Source organism: Ursus maritimus, unplaced genomic scaffold, assembly GCF_017311325.1.
Source record: "Ursus maritimus isolate PB19 unplaced genomic scaffold, ASM1731132v1 scaffold_9, whole genome shotgun sequence".
NCBI lineage: Eukaryota > Metazoa > Chordata > Mammalia > Carnivora > Ursidae > Ursus > Ursus maritimus.
The window spans coordinates 13,387,865-13,408,760 of record NW_024427107.1 but is presented as its reverse complement, the minus strand read 5'-3'; the positions used below and the strand labels follow the sequence as shown (position 1 = coordinate 13,408,760).

Sequence of the window (20,896 nt, the reverse complement as noted above, 5' to 3'; positions counted from 1 at the left end):
TTTCTGATGTTGTACAAGAGTCAAATAGTATTTCTATAACCTTAAAAGGCAATCCATTTTATATATTAAAAGAAAATGGTTTACCCAAATGAACTTCGCTCTTTCAGGATATCTGAGTCTTGAAAGGAAGTACTATTCTGAACCATGGACATACTGTCCTGTCACAGTATACAGTTCCTAATGCAAATAGTAATTCCAATGAGTCACTTTCTTTCCGGCTCATTTTAAACTATGAGATAGCAATCAGGCCTAATTATTTCAATTTATAAATATTTACTCTCAAGACAAGTTCCTTATGTTTATAATATTGACTTAATAAATGCAGGTTGACATTGATATATTACATGACTTCCTTTTCCAAGGGTTATGTATTATGGTGAAAGAACTTCCCGAAGGAGAAAAAGACTAGAGCAGGCAGAGAAGGCTTCTCTGACTACCCAGTTTTAACTTAATACCTCTGCAATAAGCACACACATCCATTTCCGAATCCCCTTTCAAGTTTACTTCACTCCATGGCACTTATTAACATCCTATCTATACCACTGGCATATGTGAAATCGGATATACAGATATACACACGTATATTCACGTATCTTTGGTATCTATTAAACTGGAGATGCCACTTTACCTGGTCTGTGGGCATTTCTGTTTTTTAAAGCTTCCAGGGTGATTTTTACAAGCAGCCAGTATTGCCAGTATTCCATATAATCAAGTCAATTAAATCAAAATGGAATTTTTGGAGCCTTTCTCCTTTGTTGCATGAATATCAAGACATATTCTTTTTCTTTTTTTTTAAATTTTATTTATTTATTTATTTGAGAGAGAGCATGTGAGGGGCCAGGGGAGGAGCAGTGGGGAAGGGAGAGGGACAAGCCAACTCTGCACTGAGTGCAGAGCCCCACCCCAGGACCCTGAGATCATGACCTGAGCTGAAACCAAGAGTCACTCAACTGACTGACCCACCCAGTCGCCCCTCAAGACATACTCATGGCTGTTAACATGCCTGTCACCTTTGGTTCCCCAGCCATCATACCTGCTCGTTGCTTTCCCAGCTCACCACCAGCACGTAGAATCCCGATACACCTATTCTCAGTGTCTGCCTTTTTGTCTCTCCTTTGGGAAATTTCACTAAACATCAACTGAAAATGAGGGAAAGAGATGCCTAAGCTCCTTTGAAAAATAATTAAGGGCAAATCACACCTCTTACTTACTTCACAAAGGCAAAATAAAAGAAACACCTTTGATGGTAAAGTCACACCAGCAATAACTTGTGAAGGGCTGATTGAAAATGGCTAATAGTGAGCAGAGTGCCACAGCTGGCAAGGGTACCATAATGAGGTGTCCCCGAAACCCTGGGGCAACAGCTGGCGGAGCTCATAGAAACCTCCTTGAGGAAGTTCATGGGGGATCATGAAGCAGCAGCTGGCAGGGCTACTACAGGCAAAATCCACTCAGAGGACAAAAACTATATTTTAAAAAATTACTTTCTCAACTCCTATCATCTTTTTTTTTTCTTTGCCTTTGGAATAGTAACTGACTTATAAGAAATTACAACGATAGGGGCGTCTGGGTGGCTCAGTTGGTTGGGCATCTTGCCTTCGGCTCAGGTCATGATCCCAGGGTCCTGGGATTGAGCCCCATGTCGGGCTCCCTGCTCAGCAGGAAGCCTGCTTCTCCCTCTCCCTCTCCCCCTGCTGGTGTTCCCTCTCTTGCTGTGTCTCTCTCTGTCCAATAAATAAATAAAATCTTAAAAAAAAAATAAATAGAATCTTAAAAAAAAAGAGAGAGAGAAATTGCAACAATCATACAGAGGGGTCGTTGTACCCTTCACTCAGTTTCTCCCCATGGCAGCGCCTTGTGTCATCATGGGAAACTGGCATTGGTACAAGGTGTGTGATGGCTCTATGCTGTTTTTGTCATGTGTGTAGATTCATGTAACCATCACTGCAGTTGAGATACAGAACTATTCCAGTCGTTTTCATTTCTGGGATAAATGCCCAAGAGTGCGATTGCTGGGTCTTCCTAGCAGGTTGATCTTTTTGCCAGTATGTTCTCTTCTGTATCTGGTGATTTTCTTTGCTCTGAAGTCTAGCTTTCCTGATTTTTTTCTGAGTAATGTTTGCATTCTTTCACTTTCAGCCTATCTATAGAGTTATAGCTGAACTGGATATATTATAGACAGCTTATCACTGTGTCACTTTTTTTAACTTTAAAACAAATCCATAGACCTTATTATTCAGAGATTTTAGGTTTCTAGAAAAATTGAAGGACGCCTGGGTGGCTCAGTTGTTAAGCGGCTGCCTTTGGCTCAGGGCGTGATCCCAGGGTCTTGGGATTGAGCCCCACATCAGGCTCCCTACTCTGCTGGGGGCCTGCTTCTTCCTCTCCCACTCCCCCTGCTTGTGTTCCCTCTCTCGCTGGCTGTCTCTGTCAAATAAATAAATAAAATCTTTAAAAAAAAAAAAAAGAAAGAAAAATTGAGCAGCAAGTAGAGTTTCCATATACTTTCTCTCTCCCTCCCCCTATTATTAGCATCTTGCACTGGTGCAGAACATTTGTTACAGTTGATGAACAAATATTGATACACTACTATTAACAAAGTCCATCATTTACATTAGGGTTCACTCTATGCATTGTATCATCTATGGGTTTTTTGTGTATACATAAATTTTCAACTTGTTTAGGTAAGTATCTAGGAAAATTGCATCTATTCCATCTCTGGAAAGGAAGTCTCCTAGCTAACACTATTTGAGGAGAAATCAATTGTATTTTTAATCTGTAGCCAATTGATGTTTTGGAGTTTTATTTTCCCTCTGAGCATAACTTCTTTTAATCATCATATGAACCCATCAAGCCTGCTCTCTTTAGCCAAAGGATGAAGAAAGGGGTAGCCCAGAAAGACACAGTATCTTTTTTAGTATTAGCAATCACCTGACATTATTTGGAACATTACTAGACCCAGGGTGCTAAACTTAACTATGCTTAAAAATTGAAGATAATCTCTGTATGAGAATTTCTTACATTCAAAACAAATAAGTAGAAACTATCACTCAATACAACTTCTACGTGATTCATTGCACTATACCTACATTTATATTTTGGTGATAGAAATGAAGAGATTTTAAAACGTATTACTCACATAACATAATAAAACATTTTAAAAAAATAAATAAATAAAAATAAAAACAAAAAGTATTATCTGACTGGCAGAGGGATTCATAACCCACTTTACAAGAAAACTGAGAAAATTAAATGATGTTAACTGAAAAATAGTTCGAGTGGGATCCAATTTCAAAAAGCAAAATTAATTTGTCAATTGATTAGTGCATGTTGAATGAAAACATATTACTGTATTTTAAGCTTATCCTGAATTTTACATAAGTGTTTTTGCTTAATGATTACCCTTTAAGCTATGAATTCTTTCTTCAACTGTCCATGGTTTCTGTTTGCCAAATTACGGATAGACAGTAGTCATTCCTGATGGGAGACAGAATATGCTTCTAATGGGTTAATGTTTATCTCAGGAAAAGGTGACTTCACTACCTCTTTAATATAAGTCTATGTTGTTTCCAGCTACTACTACTTTGCACAACTGGGGGTGAAATGCATCTTTCATTTTTTAAAAGAAACACTGGCAATGTACATAGTCCACATTCATCTTGAAAGTGATAGAAACTTTAATAGAAAAGGAAGAATAAAATCTGCTTGCTTGCGTAACACAATGCAAAATTTATTCGGAGAAGTATGTGGATTCCATCCGTCAGTCTCACCCACCTTGCTGCTTTAGTTTATTGAGAGGATGTGGTATCTGCTCTGACCCTGCTTTGTAACACAGCTCAGTTCTCCCCACACCTTCTTTCCAGTCGCCTGCCTCAAGCACCCTGTCAGGATGTATAGCAGCGTGCTGTTGGACGCTGTCTGATGCACGCCACGCCATGTGGGCTACCTCGGGGTACAGGGAACCTCAGCTTAACCCGGAAGGAAGAAACAGGACTGGTACTTCTAACCAAGCCGACCATGGTCTTCCGCAGACCCTCTGCCTCCTTTCTTGTGTCTGCTTAATCGTAAATGACTAATCGAAGACGGGACACACATTGTCCAGGTATTCACTTACGTATTTCATAAGTATTTACTGAGGATCCACTATATGCCATGCATTGTGTTTGGTGTTAGAAGACAGCAGTGAACAAAATTCTGAAATTCTCTGCTCTCATGGAGCTTATATTCCCATTTGGGAGATAAATAATGAATAGATATATAAATAGAAAGACATACACATATCGAATGTCACGCCACAGTGATACATGCCATGGAGAAAAGTAAAGCTGAATGAGAATGGCAGGATGGCAGGTCATAGATGTGTCAGGGAAGGCCTCTGTGTAGTGGTGACCTCTGAGTGGAGAGCTGGAAGAGAAGAGAAAGGTCTTCCGGAAATGTAGAAAAATAAGAGTCCCAGGCAAGTGCAAAGGCCCTGAGGTAGGATCATGTTTGTCACATTCAAAAAGACAGGGGCGCCTGGGTGGCACAGCGGTTAAGCGTCTGCCTTCAGCTCAGGGCGTGATCCCGGCGTTATGGGATCGAGCCCCACATCAGGCTCCTCCACTATGAGCCTGCTTCTTCCTCTCCCACTCCCCCTGCTTGTGTTCCCTCTCTCGCTGGCTGTCTCTATCTCTGTCGAATAAATAAATAAAATCTTTAAAAAAAATTTTATTTTAAAAAATAGAAAAAAAAACCCAAAAAGACAAAAAACTACCATGGCTGAATAAGAGTGAGTGAGCAGGGGGTGGGGAGATGACATCTGGGCAGAAGCCTGGGACCAGGTCATGTGTAGCTTTAGAGGCCACGAACAAGATATCAGGTTTACTCTAAGTCAGGTGGAAAGTTACTGAAGGGTTTTTGCTGATTGCTTAGATCTGACTTATCCTTTCCAGCCATCACCCTGGATGCTGAAGGAAAGACATTCTATAGGGGGTACAGGTAGAAACTGGATCACGTATGAGGCTTTTCCAGAAAAGGGTGGTACTTTGGGAGTGAGTGATTGTGGTAGAAGTGACAAAAAGAAATGTGCTATAAAATATATTTTCAATTTAAAGTCAAAAGATTTTGCTGGGGAATTAAATAAATGATGTGAGCAAAACGGAAGGGTCAAGGGAGATGATGAGTTTTTGAGGCTGAGCAATTAGGTAAATGGTGGCGCCATGACATGGGCAACACTGAGGGAAGAACAGGGCTCTGGAGAGAACTGAGGTAATTCCACTATAGTAGATGCTTGAACTTAACACTTTTTTGAGACAGGCGTATGACCTTCAGGAATCTCCCAAATTCATAAATACCACCATAAGCTTTGATATTTCCCATAAAATATAGTAAAGTGGCCTCTTTCATTTTAGTCCCTTAAAAATCTCTCCCTTGCTAGAGAACAGTTATGGGTGAGGCCAGATTACTCTCTTGAAATGGGGTCACGAATGTCTTTTTCTTGTTATTCTGTGGGACCACCTAATGCACCCATCTAGGGTGTGTCTGTTCCACAGATACATTTGACAGTTCAACCTAGTTTATCCCAAACTTTTCATTTTTAGCTAAAAATTATTTCAGGCACTTCATTTCCATCATCAACATTAGCGGTTAGTTTCCTTTTTGGACACTTTTCAAAAAGAAATAGAATTGATTTCACCTTATGAGTGTTTCCAAATATGGGACAATGACTCAGCATAAGAAAGCCAAGTCAAGGCAAGATTGCTAAATGAGCTATGAGCATCTCTCCCTGGGTAAGTAGATCATTCAGGAACGTCAACATGCCCATCCCTGAAATATTCAGCTGTATGAATCAGTAAAATTTGAAATTCTTTCAAGTTATGAAGCAGGGAGTCTCACAAATGATTAAAACCATGAATTTTAAATCCAAGAACGTCAGTAATCTACTATCTGAATTCATCACATTCAGTTTCTGCTAATTTGTTTTCTATCCTATATGCTATTGATGAAGTCGTACGGTCGGAGACCCTTCTCCTTCTGCCCTATGGTAATGCAGAACTTCCCCTGCCTACTTTTAAGAATTTATTAAGAACCTCAATAAGGTTTTAGATATCTTAGAGAGGACATGTTTGAAACAAATAGAAAGACCTTGGTGCAAGTCCTGTCTCTGCCACTGAGAAACTGTGTGACTTCTGAAAGGTTGCTTAGCCTCTCTGAACATGTTTCTTTGTCTTTAGGTGGGGGTAATGACACCTAACTTGTGAGGTGGTCGAAAATGGCTCAGAATTAAACACCTGTGGTGGTCACGGAGATGCACCACACAGGGGCGCCTGGGTGGCTCAGTTGGTTGGGAGACTGCCTTCAGATCAGGTCATGATCCTGGAGTTCCAGGATCGAGTCCCGTATCAGGCTTCCTGCTCAGTGGGGAGTCTGCTTTCTCCTCTGACCCTACTTCCTCTCATGCACTCTCTCTCTCTCTCAAATAAATAAATAAAATCTAAAAAAAAAAAAAAAAAAAAAAGAACAGAGATGCACCACATAGATTGTCCTTCAAGAGATCCTGCTATGAGGAGCTCAGCTGGCTGACAGCTGTGGCTACCACTTCTTTGAATTCCCTGAGCCATTACAATATCTAAAACTTTTTGGCCTCCAAGAACCAGTTTTCACCCCCATGGGGGCAACATTGCCCTTGCTGAGAAAGCATGCTGGAAGGCACCTTGAGTTCTAGTTCTGCATTAACTGATTGTTCAGCCTTTTACAAGCCACTCTCACTCTTTGAGACTCAGTTTTCTCATTTGTGAAATGAAAAGGTTGAACAACATGGGCTTAAAAACTCCCAGCCCTGGAGTCCAATTGACTTGTATGTGGTACTGGTGGACACAGTGTAGCCGACTTCTCCGGCTCTCCCTGCTCCCCTGCCCACCCACCTTTGCAGGCAGGAGAAGGTAGCTGCCTGTAGCTGTATCTTGTCATGATCGTTAGTCTGCATGCTAGTCTCCCTCCCAAACAACCGGAACTGCTTGAAGGCAAAGTCCACATGCGTTTGATACAGTAGTTGGCAGGAAGTAGGCACTTGGTCAATGTTTGTAGAATGGGCTACACAGTGTACTTACAGGTTGAACGAGATGAAACTGCCCAGGGGAGACCTTTTGACAGCAAATATATAGGCTAACTCAGGTACTATGGAATCAAATGACACCTGCCTTGTCCTGTAGCCCACAGGGGTTATGCCAAGCATATGCCAAGCAGTGAAGAAATGTTTAAGGAAGGAAAGTTGAGAGTAAGGCGGGGGAAAGGTAGACAAGTACATCAGACATTTATAAGAAATCTGTCTCCCAGTTTGTACGTTCATTCTTCTAAGAGGCACATGCATGAGATTCTCCATTGGATGTAAGCATTTTGCCATTGAATTTTTTTTGCTCTTTATATTATAAATCTATGTCATAAAAATTAAGAAGGAAATAGTGTTTACATTTGTAAAGCTCTTTCTAGTTTCCAAAGGACTTTCTTTTCAATTCTTTCAATGTAGGGTCCAGAAAAATTTCATATAGTGCAAAGGGCAGTCAAACTAATTAAATTCACTGAACCAGTAGTAGGATCATTCCATTGTCAACCAAATTTTCATCTTATGTAGATATCTTAAGCACTCTTTTCACAGGCTGGTTGATAGTATTCAAAGTTGCCATGGATACAAGATAGCTATATAACCCATTTGCCATTCCTCATCCTCAGCCACCAACCCTGTGAATAGACTAAGAAAATGTAAGAAATCATGCCCATTAACAGCTAAGACTTAATGTCATAGAATGCAAGAGGAAGAAGGAACTTTATCTTCTGGAGCAAACATTCTTAATCTTAGATGCATGGATCTAAAATTGACTAGCAAACTTTTTGGCTATGAGAGTGTTTCTCATGATATTCCATAGCTTTCATTAGATTAAAAAGGCAGATGGGCTCCGTCATGACAGCCCACCATTTACATATGAGATAGTAGATCCTGGACAGGCCAAGTGAATTTTTTGGGGTCCCACAGCACAACCACTTAGAGGGAGAATTTGATTCTTGGTACTACTAGTTAAGTGCTGTTTTCCCCAGTCACCCAAGCGCACTTAAGAACCATTAATTTTTTACCCCAATCAGGGAATAGGTTTATCCCTGTGTTTCTGAAGTTAGAATATGAAAGAGTCTTGCACACACCTGCCTAGTTTATGCTAAGTTTCCAACATTTAATTGGGATGATTTAGTGTTGTCTTAATTATACAATCTCAGCAGTAAAGTGTACAAAAAATGAGTCATTCCGCATGGTGAAAATTTGGTGGGTACCCATTAAAATTTGAATAGAACTGGTAATGTTCCACGCTTACAGATTAATACATATATTCAGTTTCCTTGGAAATGGCTAGGGCAGAGAAGATTTTTTAAGAATTAAGAAATTGGGAGCAAATCTCATTTGTAACCTGGAACAGCCTTAACTCATATTGTGATATTATGATTTATAAGAAAAAAAATATGTATTTGGTCAGTCAGATGACAAGAACATATTTCTCATAGATATTTGGTCTTCATCCGAAGCTCTTGGCTCACAGCTCACAAAATCCTTGGAATCTCCTAAGGATGAGAGTGATAAAGGTGTCTCTTGTTATGTTAGCAAGGTGACTTTTGGAAAGTATCTAATGACAGGGGCTGGTTGCCAGTGGAGTCAATCATGTGATTAGAGATCAGTCCCACCCCCTGACCTCTGGGGAGAGGAGAGGGAAAGAAGGTTGAATCAACCACCAATAGTCAATGCTTTGGTCAATCATGCCTGTATAATGAGACCTACTAAAAAACCCAGAAGAATGGGGTCAAGAGTTTCCATGGCGAACACATGGAGAGATGGGTAGATTGGTGTACTCAGAGAACATGGAGGCTCTGCACCCCTTCCCACCTAACTTGACCTATGCGTCCCTTCCATTGGCTGTTCCTGAGTTGTTATCTAGTAAGTACAGTAAAATGTTTCCCTGACTTCTATGAGCTGCTGTAGCAAATGAACAGAACCCAACCTGGGGTTTGTCAGTCCAGAACCTTCTCATATATGAAAGACAGCAGAAAAGATGCCAGAAAACCTTATAATTAGATATCAAGAACAAGTTTTTTAAAGGCACCAATACTGAAGTTGAATGTTGAAGTTATATTGAAGTTCTTGTGGGAAATTGAAGTTATAAGCGGGAAAACAGAAAATATTAGTTGAATTACGTGAAATAAGATTTCCCTTGGTTTTTGTATGTGGGCATTTGCCCAAGTTATTTGAGTGGTACTTTGAAAAATAGAGGGTTATCTTATCAGCAAGAACATAATCTAAGGATAAACATTAATGGATGCCTCACACATGTAAGAACAGGAAACAGGCTTTTAAAAAATCGTATTTTACACTTCTTCTGTCCTCACCTTCCTCCATTCTGATCTCTAGGTGCTAGATAGTGTTCCCCCATCATAGCTAGCTCTCAAGAAAAAGATCATGAGACTAAAAAATAAAGCCTAGACAATATGGTTGTGTGAGAAACACTGCCAAAAATCTCCAAAACTGCAAAGGGGGAAATTGGAAAAGAAAAAGCATGTGTTACCCTATTGGCAAATGTCCAAATATTATCTGGCCTGACACATTCCTGAAAATAGAGTGTGGATCGGAGGAAAGGAAGCACCAACTTCAAAATGAGGAGGGCACACTGACCGCATTCTCTGGTACCAGGCAGCCAACAAAGTTCCCCTGAGTGTGTGGGATGCCCCGAGGGGAGTGTGGAGAGAGGAGAGTGGAGGAGAGGAGAGGCCTTGGACCCCAAGCGTCCTAATCAAGGGAGAGACGGGGATGTGGAGCCGAGCTGGCTTTCTGTGCTCCTGCGCTCTGCTCCCTGTCACTGATAGAGAAGGAATGATAGTGGCAGCAGCCCAAAGATAAGCAGACGAAGGCATGGGCCGCTGGAAACCTTTCTGGTCCTAACTATACTGGGGCTCTCTGAGGGAGATGAGTAGGAGATCAGGAAGTAAGCAGATGGCAGGGGAGGGTCAGATGTAGGGGGTATGGGTTAGCGGGGAGCCATCCACCATCACCATCGTCGTGGGTCTGATGCCTTGGAAGGTGGGGGAAATGCTATTTCCCCATCTTGGTTATCGCTCCAACTTTTGGCCATTCAGAAACAGTTGGGGAGTGTTCAGAGCAGCCACAGAATTATGGGGGGCCTGGTGACAGAGACTATTTCAGAGAAGGTATCACAAAGTCTTGTTCCCTCAGGCACCCATGACCAAGGGCCAGCCGACTCTGGGCAGGGCCCAGTGGTGAGAGCTGAGAGGAGAAACCCAAAGGGTAACACAGATTTCTTTCCCTATCTTAACATCTGATTATAACCTGCTGATGGTAGGAACTGCAAGCAACCCGGTCCACTCCTGCTAGAAGAACCGAGAAGGGGGGGCCCCATCTGGAGGGAGGGCTTCCAGATGAGTGTTGTGCTTGTCTTGGGAAAAGCTGCAGGGCTGCAGAGAGATGGTTTGTGCCATCAGGCTTCCCCTGCAGTCTTGCGCTATTGCCTATCGGCAGGTCTCCCCACCTGCCCTCCCAATAGCACAGAGTGTTTTGGCCAGTCTCTCTGGCCTGGTGCCTCCCTTATTCGCAGAGCTGTTACTCTGTCGGGTCAGAGCCAGGAGCAGGCCAGGGTTTTGCGAGTCATGCTGAATCTGCCATTCTTCCTCCCTCACAACTTGCATTTCCACCGGGAGTCCTAAGTGTGGGGATGGGTAGAAGGGGGCTTTCTGTGGACAGGTGAAGAAGATTCTTCCCCCAAACCAGGCCTTCTCACCTGCTTTCTAAGCCTCAGCCATGGAAAGCATTTTAGCTCTGACGCCACAGCATAACCGGACTGAAAATATCTAGGCCTGCCTTGTGGACAGGCTAGGGAGAAAAGGCCATGGGGAAGGGACCCCAGATCATCACACTCTGGGTGCTCCCCTTTTCCTCTGTGCTCAGTATGTGTAGCAGAGTGAAATAGGGGTACCATCGCGGGCAGTTTGGGAGGGGAAAAGTTATCAGAGAATAGCAGAAGGGGAAGGGTCAGAGGTATCTCACATATCTTCCCACGATGCTGAAGCTTTGAGGCAACGGAAGATAAAGGAGTGAGGGACACACCGCAGTGCTTGGTCACGGTCACCCCTCCTCTCTAGCTTCCTGAATTATGGGTCACACCGCATGCACAAGCAGGAATTAGACTTGAACAAGCATAATTCAGTGCGTGTTGCTGCTTATAAGATCTGCTCCTTCTGAGGACCTGAATTTGAGTCCAACAGGTAGGTATGCTTACTACTTGAAGTGATCCTTTTAACTTTAGACTTGATTTTCACTTTTTTTAAGAATCAGAGGAAAATCTGAGCTGATAGTACACAGTAACTGACGTGAAATTTGCCAGATTCTTAACATACAGGCACGTGTGCCCAACCAACTATAAATAATATTGACCAGGGTTCTGGGGTTAGAGTCAATGTCTTCTAACTTGGAAAAAAAAAAACAAAACAGGAAAACCTAGTTAATGGGATAAACCTTTTCTTCCATCCTAGTTTTATTCATAGGTTCTCTTCTCTGTCTCATGCTGGTCTGATTTGGAAGTCTCATTCTAATTGTAGAGAGTTGTTATTTTATCTATTCATGATTGGTCCGATTTCATGTTTTAAATAGGTATTGATTAACTGTAGTTCTCTACCTCAGCCTAGCGCTCTTCCTAAGTGATTACTGCACAGATTCATACAATGGTTCTATGTCTTCCTATGCTGGCTTTTTCATTTCTCACTTTAGTTATTTATGGCTGCCCACAACTGTGTGATGGGATAATTGCTGAATAGACTGCCCGTACCTATTTTTAAGAAAATAACTAAAATTTTAGGTTGTGTACTACTTGAAAATATTTTCACTTCTGTCAAAAAAGACACTGATGTTATATATATATATTTGCGTTACTACCAAATATAGCCCTGGCCTTATAAATACAAGCAGATTCCCAGTACTTAAATGGCTATTTCGTTCCTGTGCATAGAGTACACAGAGTGCTCACCAGGAACTTTTCAGCTTGAGAGGTATGGTAGGGCTTATGGCAAAGCCATTAGGGTGACAAGAGTCCTGTGGTCCTTCGGACTGTCCAGCGAAAGCATTCCCCAGGCACAGGAATAGCAAGTGCAAAGAGTCTGAGGTGAATACCCTTATGTAATACCTACTGTGTGCTAGACACTGCCTGATTGACAAGGATGGATCCATAGACTAGGGGTCCGCAGTCCTCACACAGTCCTTAAATATTGTTTTGACTTAGTTGATTTTCATACAAGCCTAAGCACTATATCAAGCTGTTCGCATTTGATTTCAATTCTCTCAAATTTGGGAAAGATAATTTTTCTTTAAAAATAACCTCTTGGGCTATGTCTAAATGGTCAAAACTTTGCACTTGACTTTTTATACAAGTGGTTCTCTAAGGATACCATTTGGTAACTGCATTCCTCAATTCTTCTTTTGTGTTGGAGCTGGAAGAACTGTGGGCAATGTGGATACTATAAAGAAGTAGGGAAAATAGAATCAGAATTTGTGAGACAGATGCTTGGAAGGGATTTCCATGAAGTTTTGCTAGATTGATTGGCTGCAGGAACTGGGAGGAATAGCTTTAGTAAACATCGAGGATGCTGGTGTCTGTCTCTGACTCAAAGGGATCTGCCACAGAGAAATGAGTTCATCGACGGATGAAGCCAGCATTGCAGCAGTTCCATGAAGAATTACAAAAGATTCAGGACTATTAGTTCATAGACACAATATAATGCTGAACAAATTTTAAGTATAATGGCTATTGTACTCCTTAACGGCATACTGTAGACTTTCAAATATATTAGCAGTAGTCTGTAGGTTAATAAAATCTTGTTGCAATGATACAAGGAGACCCTCTTTATTTTCTATGCTAGCAAGTTCTATGACAGAGTCCCTTAGGGATTTTTTTTTCTTTCTTTTTTTTCTGGTACGGGCTCAGCAATGCCTGTCATGTGGTTATGAAATTGCAGAATAGTTTTGAGTCACAATGATGATGACAGTGTAAAAAGGCCCAAGTCAATACTAATTTGATGTAAGGTATGCAGGATTTCTCACCAAATGCCAAGGATTTGAGTTGGCTAAGTGATTCAGTTTTGCATATTGTAATAACACTATTTGTTGTAAGGCAAATATATCTGCTTTGTGTATTTAGATTTGATAAAACTGGAGGATTCTAGAAAGTGGTTTCAGGATACTTTTCTTTTGACTTCGGGGAACTGTTTACACCTAAAGAGAATGGTAGTTTTCATGACAGACATAAAAATTGTTACTTTAGTTATACATACACACACATTAGATCCTTGAGGCAAATAAAGTTTAAGTAAAATTATTATCTTGCAAACAACTGAATCCTTGAGATTCCTCCACATCTTTTTTTTTTCTTTTCTTGATTTCTCTGATACTTTCTAAGGACTCCTAAATTGCATTAATATTTCCTTTTACATACTGCAGAATTGCCATGCCTATAATCGGTTGTTACTCTCTAATTATTTTGACTTTCTCTCCAGGTTTAAGGTTCTTTCTGGCATTAAGTTTGAGACTTAAGAAGAATCAATTAATTTTATGAGTTCCCTGTACTGGGACACTTAAGACCTAGCAATAACCATTATGTAAATGCTGTTTATTAGGAAGGGAATTTGGCACTAAGAAGTACCAGTCCTGTTAGAAAATATCAAGAAGCAAAATGAAAAAAGAAATGATAGCTTAGCTAATATGTTTTCAGATTATTTTTCCATATTGCAACACGAGGTTTCTTTTTAAAAATTGTATTTATTTTGTTATGATTTTTAAGATTTTATTTATTTTTTTGACAGAGAGAGAGAGCACAAACAGGGGGAGCAGGGAGCTTGATGCGGGGCTCGATCCCAGGACCCTGGGATCATGACCTGAGCTGAAGGCAGATGTTTGACTGAGCCACCCAGGCACACCAAGATTTCTTTTTTTTTTTTTCTTAAAAATGTATTTATTTGAGGGGGGAGGAACAGAGGGGGGAGAGAGAGAGAGAGAGAGAGAGAGAGAGAGAATCTCTAGCAGACTTCCCACTGAGTGCAGAGCCAGACACAGGGCTCAGTCCTAGGACACCAAAATCATGACTTGAACCGAAATCAAGAGTAGGACGCTTAAGCAGCTGAGCCACCCAGGTGTCCCACAACACAAGATATCTAATTTGAATCTATTTTTGACTAGGTTTAAAATTATTTCTGCTCATATAAATTTATTCCATATATTTATAATGTAGATACTAGCCAGGCTTATTTTTTCTATAGTAATATAAAGTCAAGTTGTTTGGTGAAAAAGTTCATTTACTTGTGGAGATATAACCAATATGAGGATAATTGCTTTAAGGACATTCTGAATATGAGAGGACATTTTGAGAATGCCTTAAAAGTACTCTTGTACTGACCAGCATAGCCTTCATTGCAACAAATTCCACTAATATAAAATGAAAACATACAATCGAATCATGACCATTTGAAGTTCATTTTTGCCACTATGGCAGAATTTACTATGGTAATAAAGATGAGGAAATACTCATTTTTAGTGTGCAATCATAAAATTTCACATTAGGAGGACTGCATATTAATGAGAGGCACTTTCTAGGAAGCAGGTTAAAATGCAACTTTAAAACAGTGTCCTAGTAGGTATAAGTAAGTCCAGAAATACCTAATTTGGAAAGTATCTGACTAGAGGTTGTGAAAGGTCAACAAAAGAAAAAAAAAAAATCTAGGACAAATCTTGTCCTCAAGTTCTCAGTTGCAAATCCCAGTGAAGCCAATGGAAAGTTTATGGAAATATCTGAAAGGCACATTTGGCCTAGTTCAGAAGCTCTATTAAATTAGTATTTTAATACATTGTCCTAGTTAAGTCTTGTCTTTATGGTCCTTTTAACATTGCTTCACCCAGGGTTCATTCATAGCTTACTCAGAAATCACAGAAATGAGGATAGGCTAACAGGATACATGAGCTTTTATTCAGTTTCAAAGATACTTTCACTCCCTAACCTCTCCCAGCCCAATCCTGAGAAAAGAAACTATGTGAAGAAATTCATGATCCAAGGCAAGCTTTGTGGTTTTAATAATAAAATATTAATAATATTATTATTAATTATAAATAAATATAAATAAATAAAAATATATAAATAAATATAAATAAATAAAAATAATAAATATAAAAAAATTTAAATAAATAAATATAAAAATGTGTAATACTGATGCTTGGCTTTGGAGAATTTAGTCCCTGAAACTGAACTGTATATATGGCTGACAATATCTGATGTCATAAATATTGTTATAAATTTTACTTTATACTATTGGGTACGTAAATGTCACTGTAGCTGTTACCGTGTGATACAAGGAGGAAGTCAGGCAACCTCTAACTTCCTGTGACCTGTATTTACAGAGCCTCTGTTTTGGCCTGGTATTGCCTCAGTATAGAGCAATGGACCTTGTCAATAGTACCAGATTTGGTTTCTGGAAATGCTGAAGCAAAGCATCAGTTCACGACATTTTGGAGTCAGTTATCAAAGATTTGACTTCCTCAAAGAGGTGGATTTTGGTAAGCACCCACCATCAGCTTTTAGATCTCTCTTTGAAGATAGGATCAAGGGACGCCTCTGCTAGGAGAAGCGGGAGCCCGGTGAGACAATCTCTGCTCAAAACCAAGCCTTGTCTTGAAAGGAAAATTTGGATCATAGACTCTGGAGCCAGATGGCCTGAGTTCATGTCCCTGCCCTATCACTTACTACATCTGTGACCTCTGTTACTTTGTTTAACCTTTCTGGGCCTCAGTGACCTCATCCCTAAAAAATGGACACAAACACAGGGTTTTGTGAGAATTTAAGAGTTCAAATATCTAGACCATTGCTTTTCTCACTACGGTCCTCATTATTATTTTATACCGAGCACTCTCACTTAGATTTGTCTCTTAGTCCAGCTCCCTAATTCCCCAATGAAATAATATAAGGTGGCCTGGATGCAAGAAAGGATGTGTAGAGGCAGAAAGCGATGCGGTAAGATAAAAACAGAGCTGCTTCAGTAAAAACTGTGAGCTCCCATACCCCTGTTATATTTTGACAACTATCTGACATTATTTCACAAAGAGAGAGGACTTCTTTCCTCTATGCAACACGACTCGCTGTGGGCCTCTCTGTTTCACTAGGCAGTGCCCAAGCACCACCCAGCCATTCACAGCCGAAGAGTCGGGTGGGCCCCGGGACCTGCCAATAAGGGGTAGTGGGGTTGGAGAAGAGGAAGGAAACCAGATGCCACGCTGCAACGCTTTCTCTGGTTCGCAGCCCTCTTGAGACACTTCCAGGAGCGGGTCTCCAAAACATGGTCAAAAACTGGGGGAAGGTTTTAAAAAGTTGCCAGGAATGTATCAAATCACCAAGTTTCTTGTTTATCTATTACGCACCAGGACCTGTGCTGGCAATTGTCGACACAAAGATGATGGTGACGTACGTCCCTGACTGCAAGTCCCTGTCTGGATCATCCATGGGCCAAGATATTTTGAAGACCACGTGTGGCCTTCAGCTCAGGGCCAGGCCCTCTGCGACTGCACATGCGGAAACCCACAGTTGGGGACACCAAGGAAAGATGACTGTAGGCGTTAGCCCGGCAGACGGAGATTTCTGATAGAGGGTGCCATCCAGGGCAAGAAAATTAACTTTTTGTTTTACATTTACACTTGCGCCTTTTCTCTAAGATTATCTGAAAATATTGACGGCAAAAACAAAATGAAGTCCTGCTTTAATACCCAACTGATCAATTACGTACGGCTTAAGCATTGAACTACTCCTAACATCACTATTTGGAAATGTCTTAATATTAATACAAACGAGAAACGCAGCTCTTTCCCAAGAAGCGAGACTGCATTCCTTGGAGTCTATGTGTACAGTCAAGTGGGACATGAACAAAATTCCCAGAGAAAGGCCCAGAGGCCGCGCTTGGTGCGAACGCTGCACACGTGTCCGTCGGCCCCGCCTCCGCGCCCCGCCCCATCCATCCAGATCGTACCGGGTCCGCCAACGCTCGCGAGAGCCCTCTTGGCTTCCACGTTTGCCACGTTCCAAAGGACCGAGACAGCCTGGAAAGTCGAAGGCGGCTCGCGCTCACAGGAGGCAGCGACGCGCCCAGAACAGCCCCAAGTCTTCAAGGGGTGGGGAAGCACGGCAGGTTCCGCCCCTTCACAGAAGCCGTTGTGATTGGCTCTGCCCTCCGTCACTCAGCCTTCCGTGGGCGGGGAGGAGGCGGGGCCCGGGCGGGAAGGGGCGTGACTGGGGGGGTGGGCTGCGAGCCGCGCGCTCTCGCCTGGGGAGGGAGTCACAGGTTCGGCGCACGCGAGTGCTGGGCGCGCGCAGCCGGCACGCGGACGAAAGTCCTCGGAGGCGCGGCGGGCGGTGTCGAGACACAGGCGCTGCTGCAGGAGCAGCGGCCCGCACCCGCTGCAGTGCCCGCCGCCCTCAGCGGCCCCCGCGCCTGCGGTGTCCCGGCTCACTGAGGGAGCCCCCCACCCCTCGCCCGTTCCAGTAGTGCGCGCAATGGCCCCGCGCAAGAACGCCAAGGGCGGCGGCGGCAACAGCAGCAGCAGCAGCGGCAGCAGCAGCGGCGGCAGCAGCAGCCCGGGCGCGGGCACCAGCGGCGGCAGCAGCAGCCCCGGGGCCCGGAGAGGTCAGAGGAGTGCGGAGGCAGGGGTGTGGGGCCGGGATGCGGGATGGCCCCGGCGGCTGGCGCTGCGGTTCCATCTCCCCGGATCCCGCCGTGCATCTCCTTCATCCTCCGCGTCGCTCCTCCTTTTGGCGCGGGGCGGAGGCCGCGCGCGGTGGGCCAGGCGGGCGGACCGAGAGCCCGGGCGGAGCTGGGTCCGCGGCCTTGGGTTGGTCGCGCCGCGGAGCCCCTTCCAGGATGATCCCTCACCTGCAGGGCGCAGCCCGGAGGGAGATTATTGATCTACCCTTTCTTGACTTTGCGTGGAATGAAAGATGGGAGGGAGTAAGAGAACCAGTTTACCTTTGCCTTGCATATTTTGGGGAGTTTGGAAATGAGCCAAAGTCGAAGAAAATAAGTTCCTGCCAAACCAGTAGCTTTTAAGAGCAACTCAAAGGATAATATTCTGTGTGCGTGTGTATGTTGGGGTGTGTGTGTGGGGGGGGGCGGGAGTGATTTGAATGTTCTTGGAAATTATTTTAAATAGTTTTGCTGATAGGTAGCTTTCTTTAACATGCGTGGTAGTTGCCTTTAAAGTATCATAGAATATCATAGAATACTGGGTGAGCTTCTGTATTTTTTCACTGTCTTCTCTTTCTTTAAAAAAAGTATGTTGGATATTCACCTTTTTCCTCCATGTGCTTACCCAGCAAAGAGAACAGTGCAGATGTTTTAAATCTGTTTCAGCTCATATTTCAGTGGTTCTCAGTTTCTTTTATACTGCCTTGACTCATTTAGGATATTGAAACTGCAATACACGTGTGTGAATGTGAGCTGTAATTTTTCCTTTTTGAAATGATCATTTTGAAATGATTTAGCCCTTTGGTTCCTGAGGTTTACAAGTAATCATTTTATATGTAAAGGAAATAAATTAGATAACTATAGTCATACTTCAAATAACTATTTTTTTTTAATAAGTACTTATCACCATATGAAAGTATCTTATTTTCCTGCGTATTGTCTTCCCCTCCTACCCCTCTTGTTCATTCCTATTGCCAACTCCTAGAATAGTCCTGGACTTAATAGGTGCTCAATAAATATTTGATTAATGATTGAACGAATTCATTTAAATGGTGAACGTAGTGTAATTAAAGTCGTTGCACAAATTTACATTTTAAGAGCTAATATTTGTGTTGTAAATGAAAAAAGATACACGCAATTTGAAGTTCAAAGAAAGCATATTAATTCACCTTTGACATAAGTAAAAGTTTGTGTTCCTTTGTAACTTGTCCCTAAATGCCAGTGAGTTGCTTAAACAGGCAGAAGAGTAGATGAACTTTCTCCTGCGGCTTTGGCTGCCCTTCTAAAATTTCTAAATGGGAAGGTCCTGAACACCAAGCAGGGAAAGCTGATGAACAAGACTATTAATTGTTAATTGTTAATGTTAACTGTTGTCAGAAGTTTTCTGTAGCTGTTTACAAGTGAAGCGCATCTTTGTTCCATTTTATTCTTTGTACTCATGGGTAGAAGAGGCCTGATTGCATCTGAGGAAGTCACTGTATAAGGACTATTACTGGGTTCAGATTAGTACAAGGAAATGTATCTTGTGTTCCCACCACTACTGGTTCTTCAATAACTGAACCAGTTTTAACATGCAGATAATAAATTTAGGAAATGTTATTACCTAAATTAATGTATTCTGACTTTCATATTTAGATATTTTAGAGCTACCCCTGTCCATATTTGAGGATCTGTAGCCTTTTAAACACTGTTCACATTGATTGCCTAATTGTCATGAAAAGACATGGTATCCAAAAAGTAACTATATTACAAGAACAAAACACAAACCATGAAAGAGTTGGTATCAGAGTCTTGCATGTTACATAATGAGTAGTCATTTTCCGCAGCCATTTTTTGTAGTAAATACTGAGTTCTGACTGTGTGCTGGGTAGAATGCACTGGAGATGGAAACCGGGATTCTTTCAGTCTTAAACAGTTACACCACAGTGTGAAAGTGTGATTCTGTTTATATTGTTTGCTTATAACAGGTTATACCTGGAAAATAAAGCCGACTTCCTTTTTGTTGCTGTGTTTATTGAGTCATTGAGGTATAGACGTTGATTCCCAAACCGTTCTCCTCTACCGGAGAAATCATAGAAGCTGAAGAAGTTTTAGCAGTGGCATTACCCTAAGGCCCATCCAGTTCCCTCCTCTAATTTTATAGATGAGGAAATTAATGCCCAGAGAAGTTATATAGTTAATCGAAGGTTGTGTAGGTTTTGGAAACCCAACTAGTTAGTGGAAGATCCAAGACTAGAACTTAAGTTTTCTGTCACTCATTCATGATATCATAATACTTGAATTTTAAAAGGTCCTTTAATTTGTAAGATTTTGTGGGAATTTTAGAGTTGAAGTAGATTATCTCTTTCCTTCAGTAGATGATCTCTTCCTTTATGGTTCTGCTTATGGCGTACTACACCAAGTTACTTAATAAAAAATATGCTATTTTCATATCCAATTGAATTTGACTAAAGTTATGTTTGAAATAGTACATTTGAAAATCTTAGTTTGAGAAGAATTACGTGGGCTCAAATAGTAAGTTTTTTTAGATGTTTCATACAGAACTCAGTTTTACCTTTTCAGTCTTACTTTTTAAAATATAAAAGAAACACGAGTAAATTGGACATCTTGCCTTTAACTTGCATATAAAAATTTCACTTGCATGGCCAGTTGGGGCAGGAGAAACTTAGTTCAGATTTACTGATTGGAAAATTTGGGGTTAGGAAAGATCATGGTGACCTCTTGGGCTTAGTTTGTAGTTTACAGACTCTAGTATGTGTAATGTTTTTGTTTAGCTTTTCCCTTTTGAGTATCAAGTCTTTCCCTGTAGCTTTTAACATGCTACAGGGATGTAAACATCTTGTTTGTCTGATAGTGTCAGGCTACAACATTAGCCTCTACCAGTAGGTGTCACTGTAGAATACTTTTTCCTTTTTCAGTTTGAAGTTTCAATTATATAATACCACTTAGTTTTTTTATTTAATCAGCCCCATACATACTCAGAACTATTGATGGACAACTGCTTAAAAACTCATAGGCATTGCTCTCAAGGTCTCTAACAGCAGATTTTGAAATTTAGTAGTAAGAGTTTGTCCCTAACAGCCTTATTTATTTAGCTTATCTTATTTAG

At 41.5% G+C, this 20,896-nt stretch overlaps 1 protein-coding gene across 2 annotated transcripts in view; it reads left to right on the top strand.

The window, feature by feature from the left end:
• The first annotated feature begins 17,418 nt into the window (after positions 1-17,418).
• Positions 17,419-20,896, top strand: part of ASPH (aspartate beta-hydroxylase) — a 209,561-nt gene continuing 206,083 nt past the window's right edge. The window contains exon 1 of one of the 2 annotated variants that reach the window (XM_040626071.1): positions 17,419-17,730. In XM_040626071.1, the coding sequence (XP_040482005.1) occupies positions 17,601-17,730 (130 nt within the window). In that variant the 5' untranslated portion in view covers positions 17,419-17,600. The remainder of the gene's footprint in view (positions 17,731-20,896) is intronic. The other variant, XM_040626070.1, reaches the window with a different exon arrangement.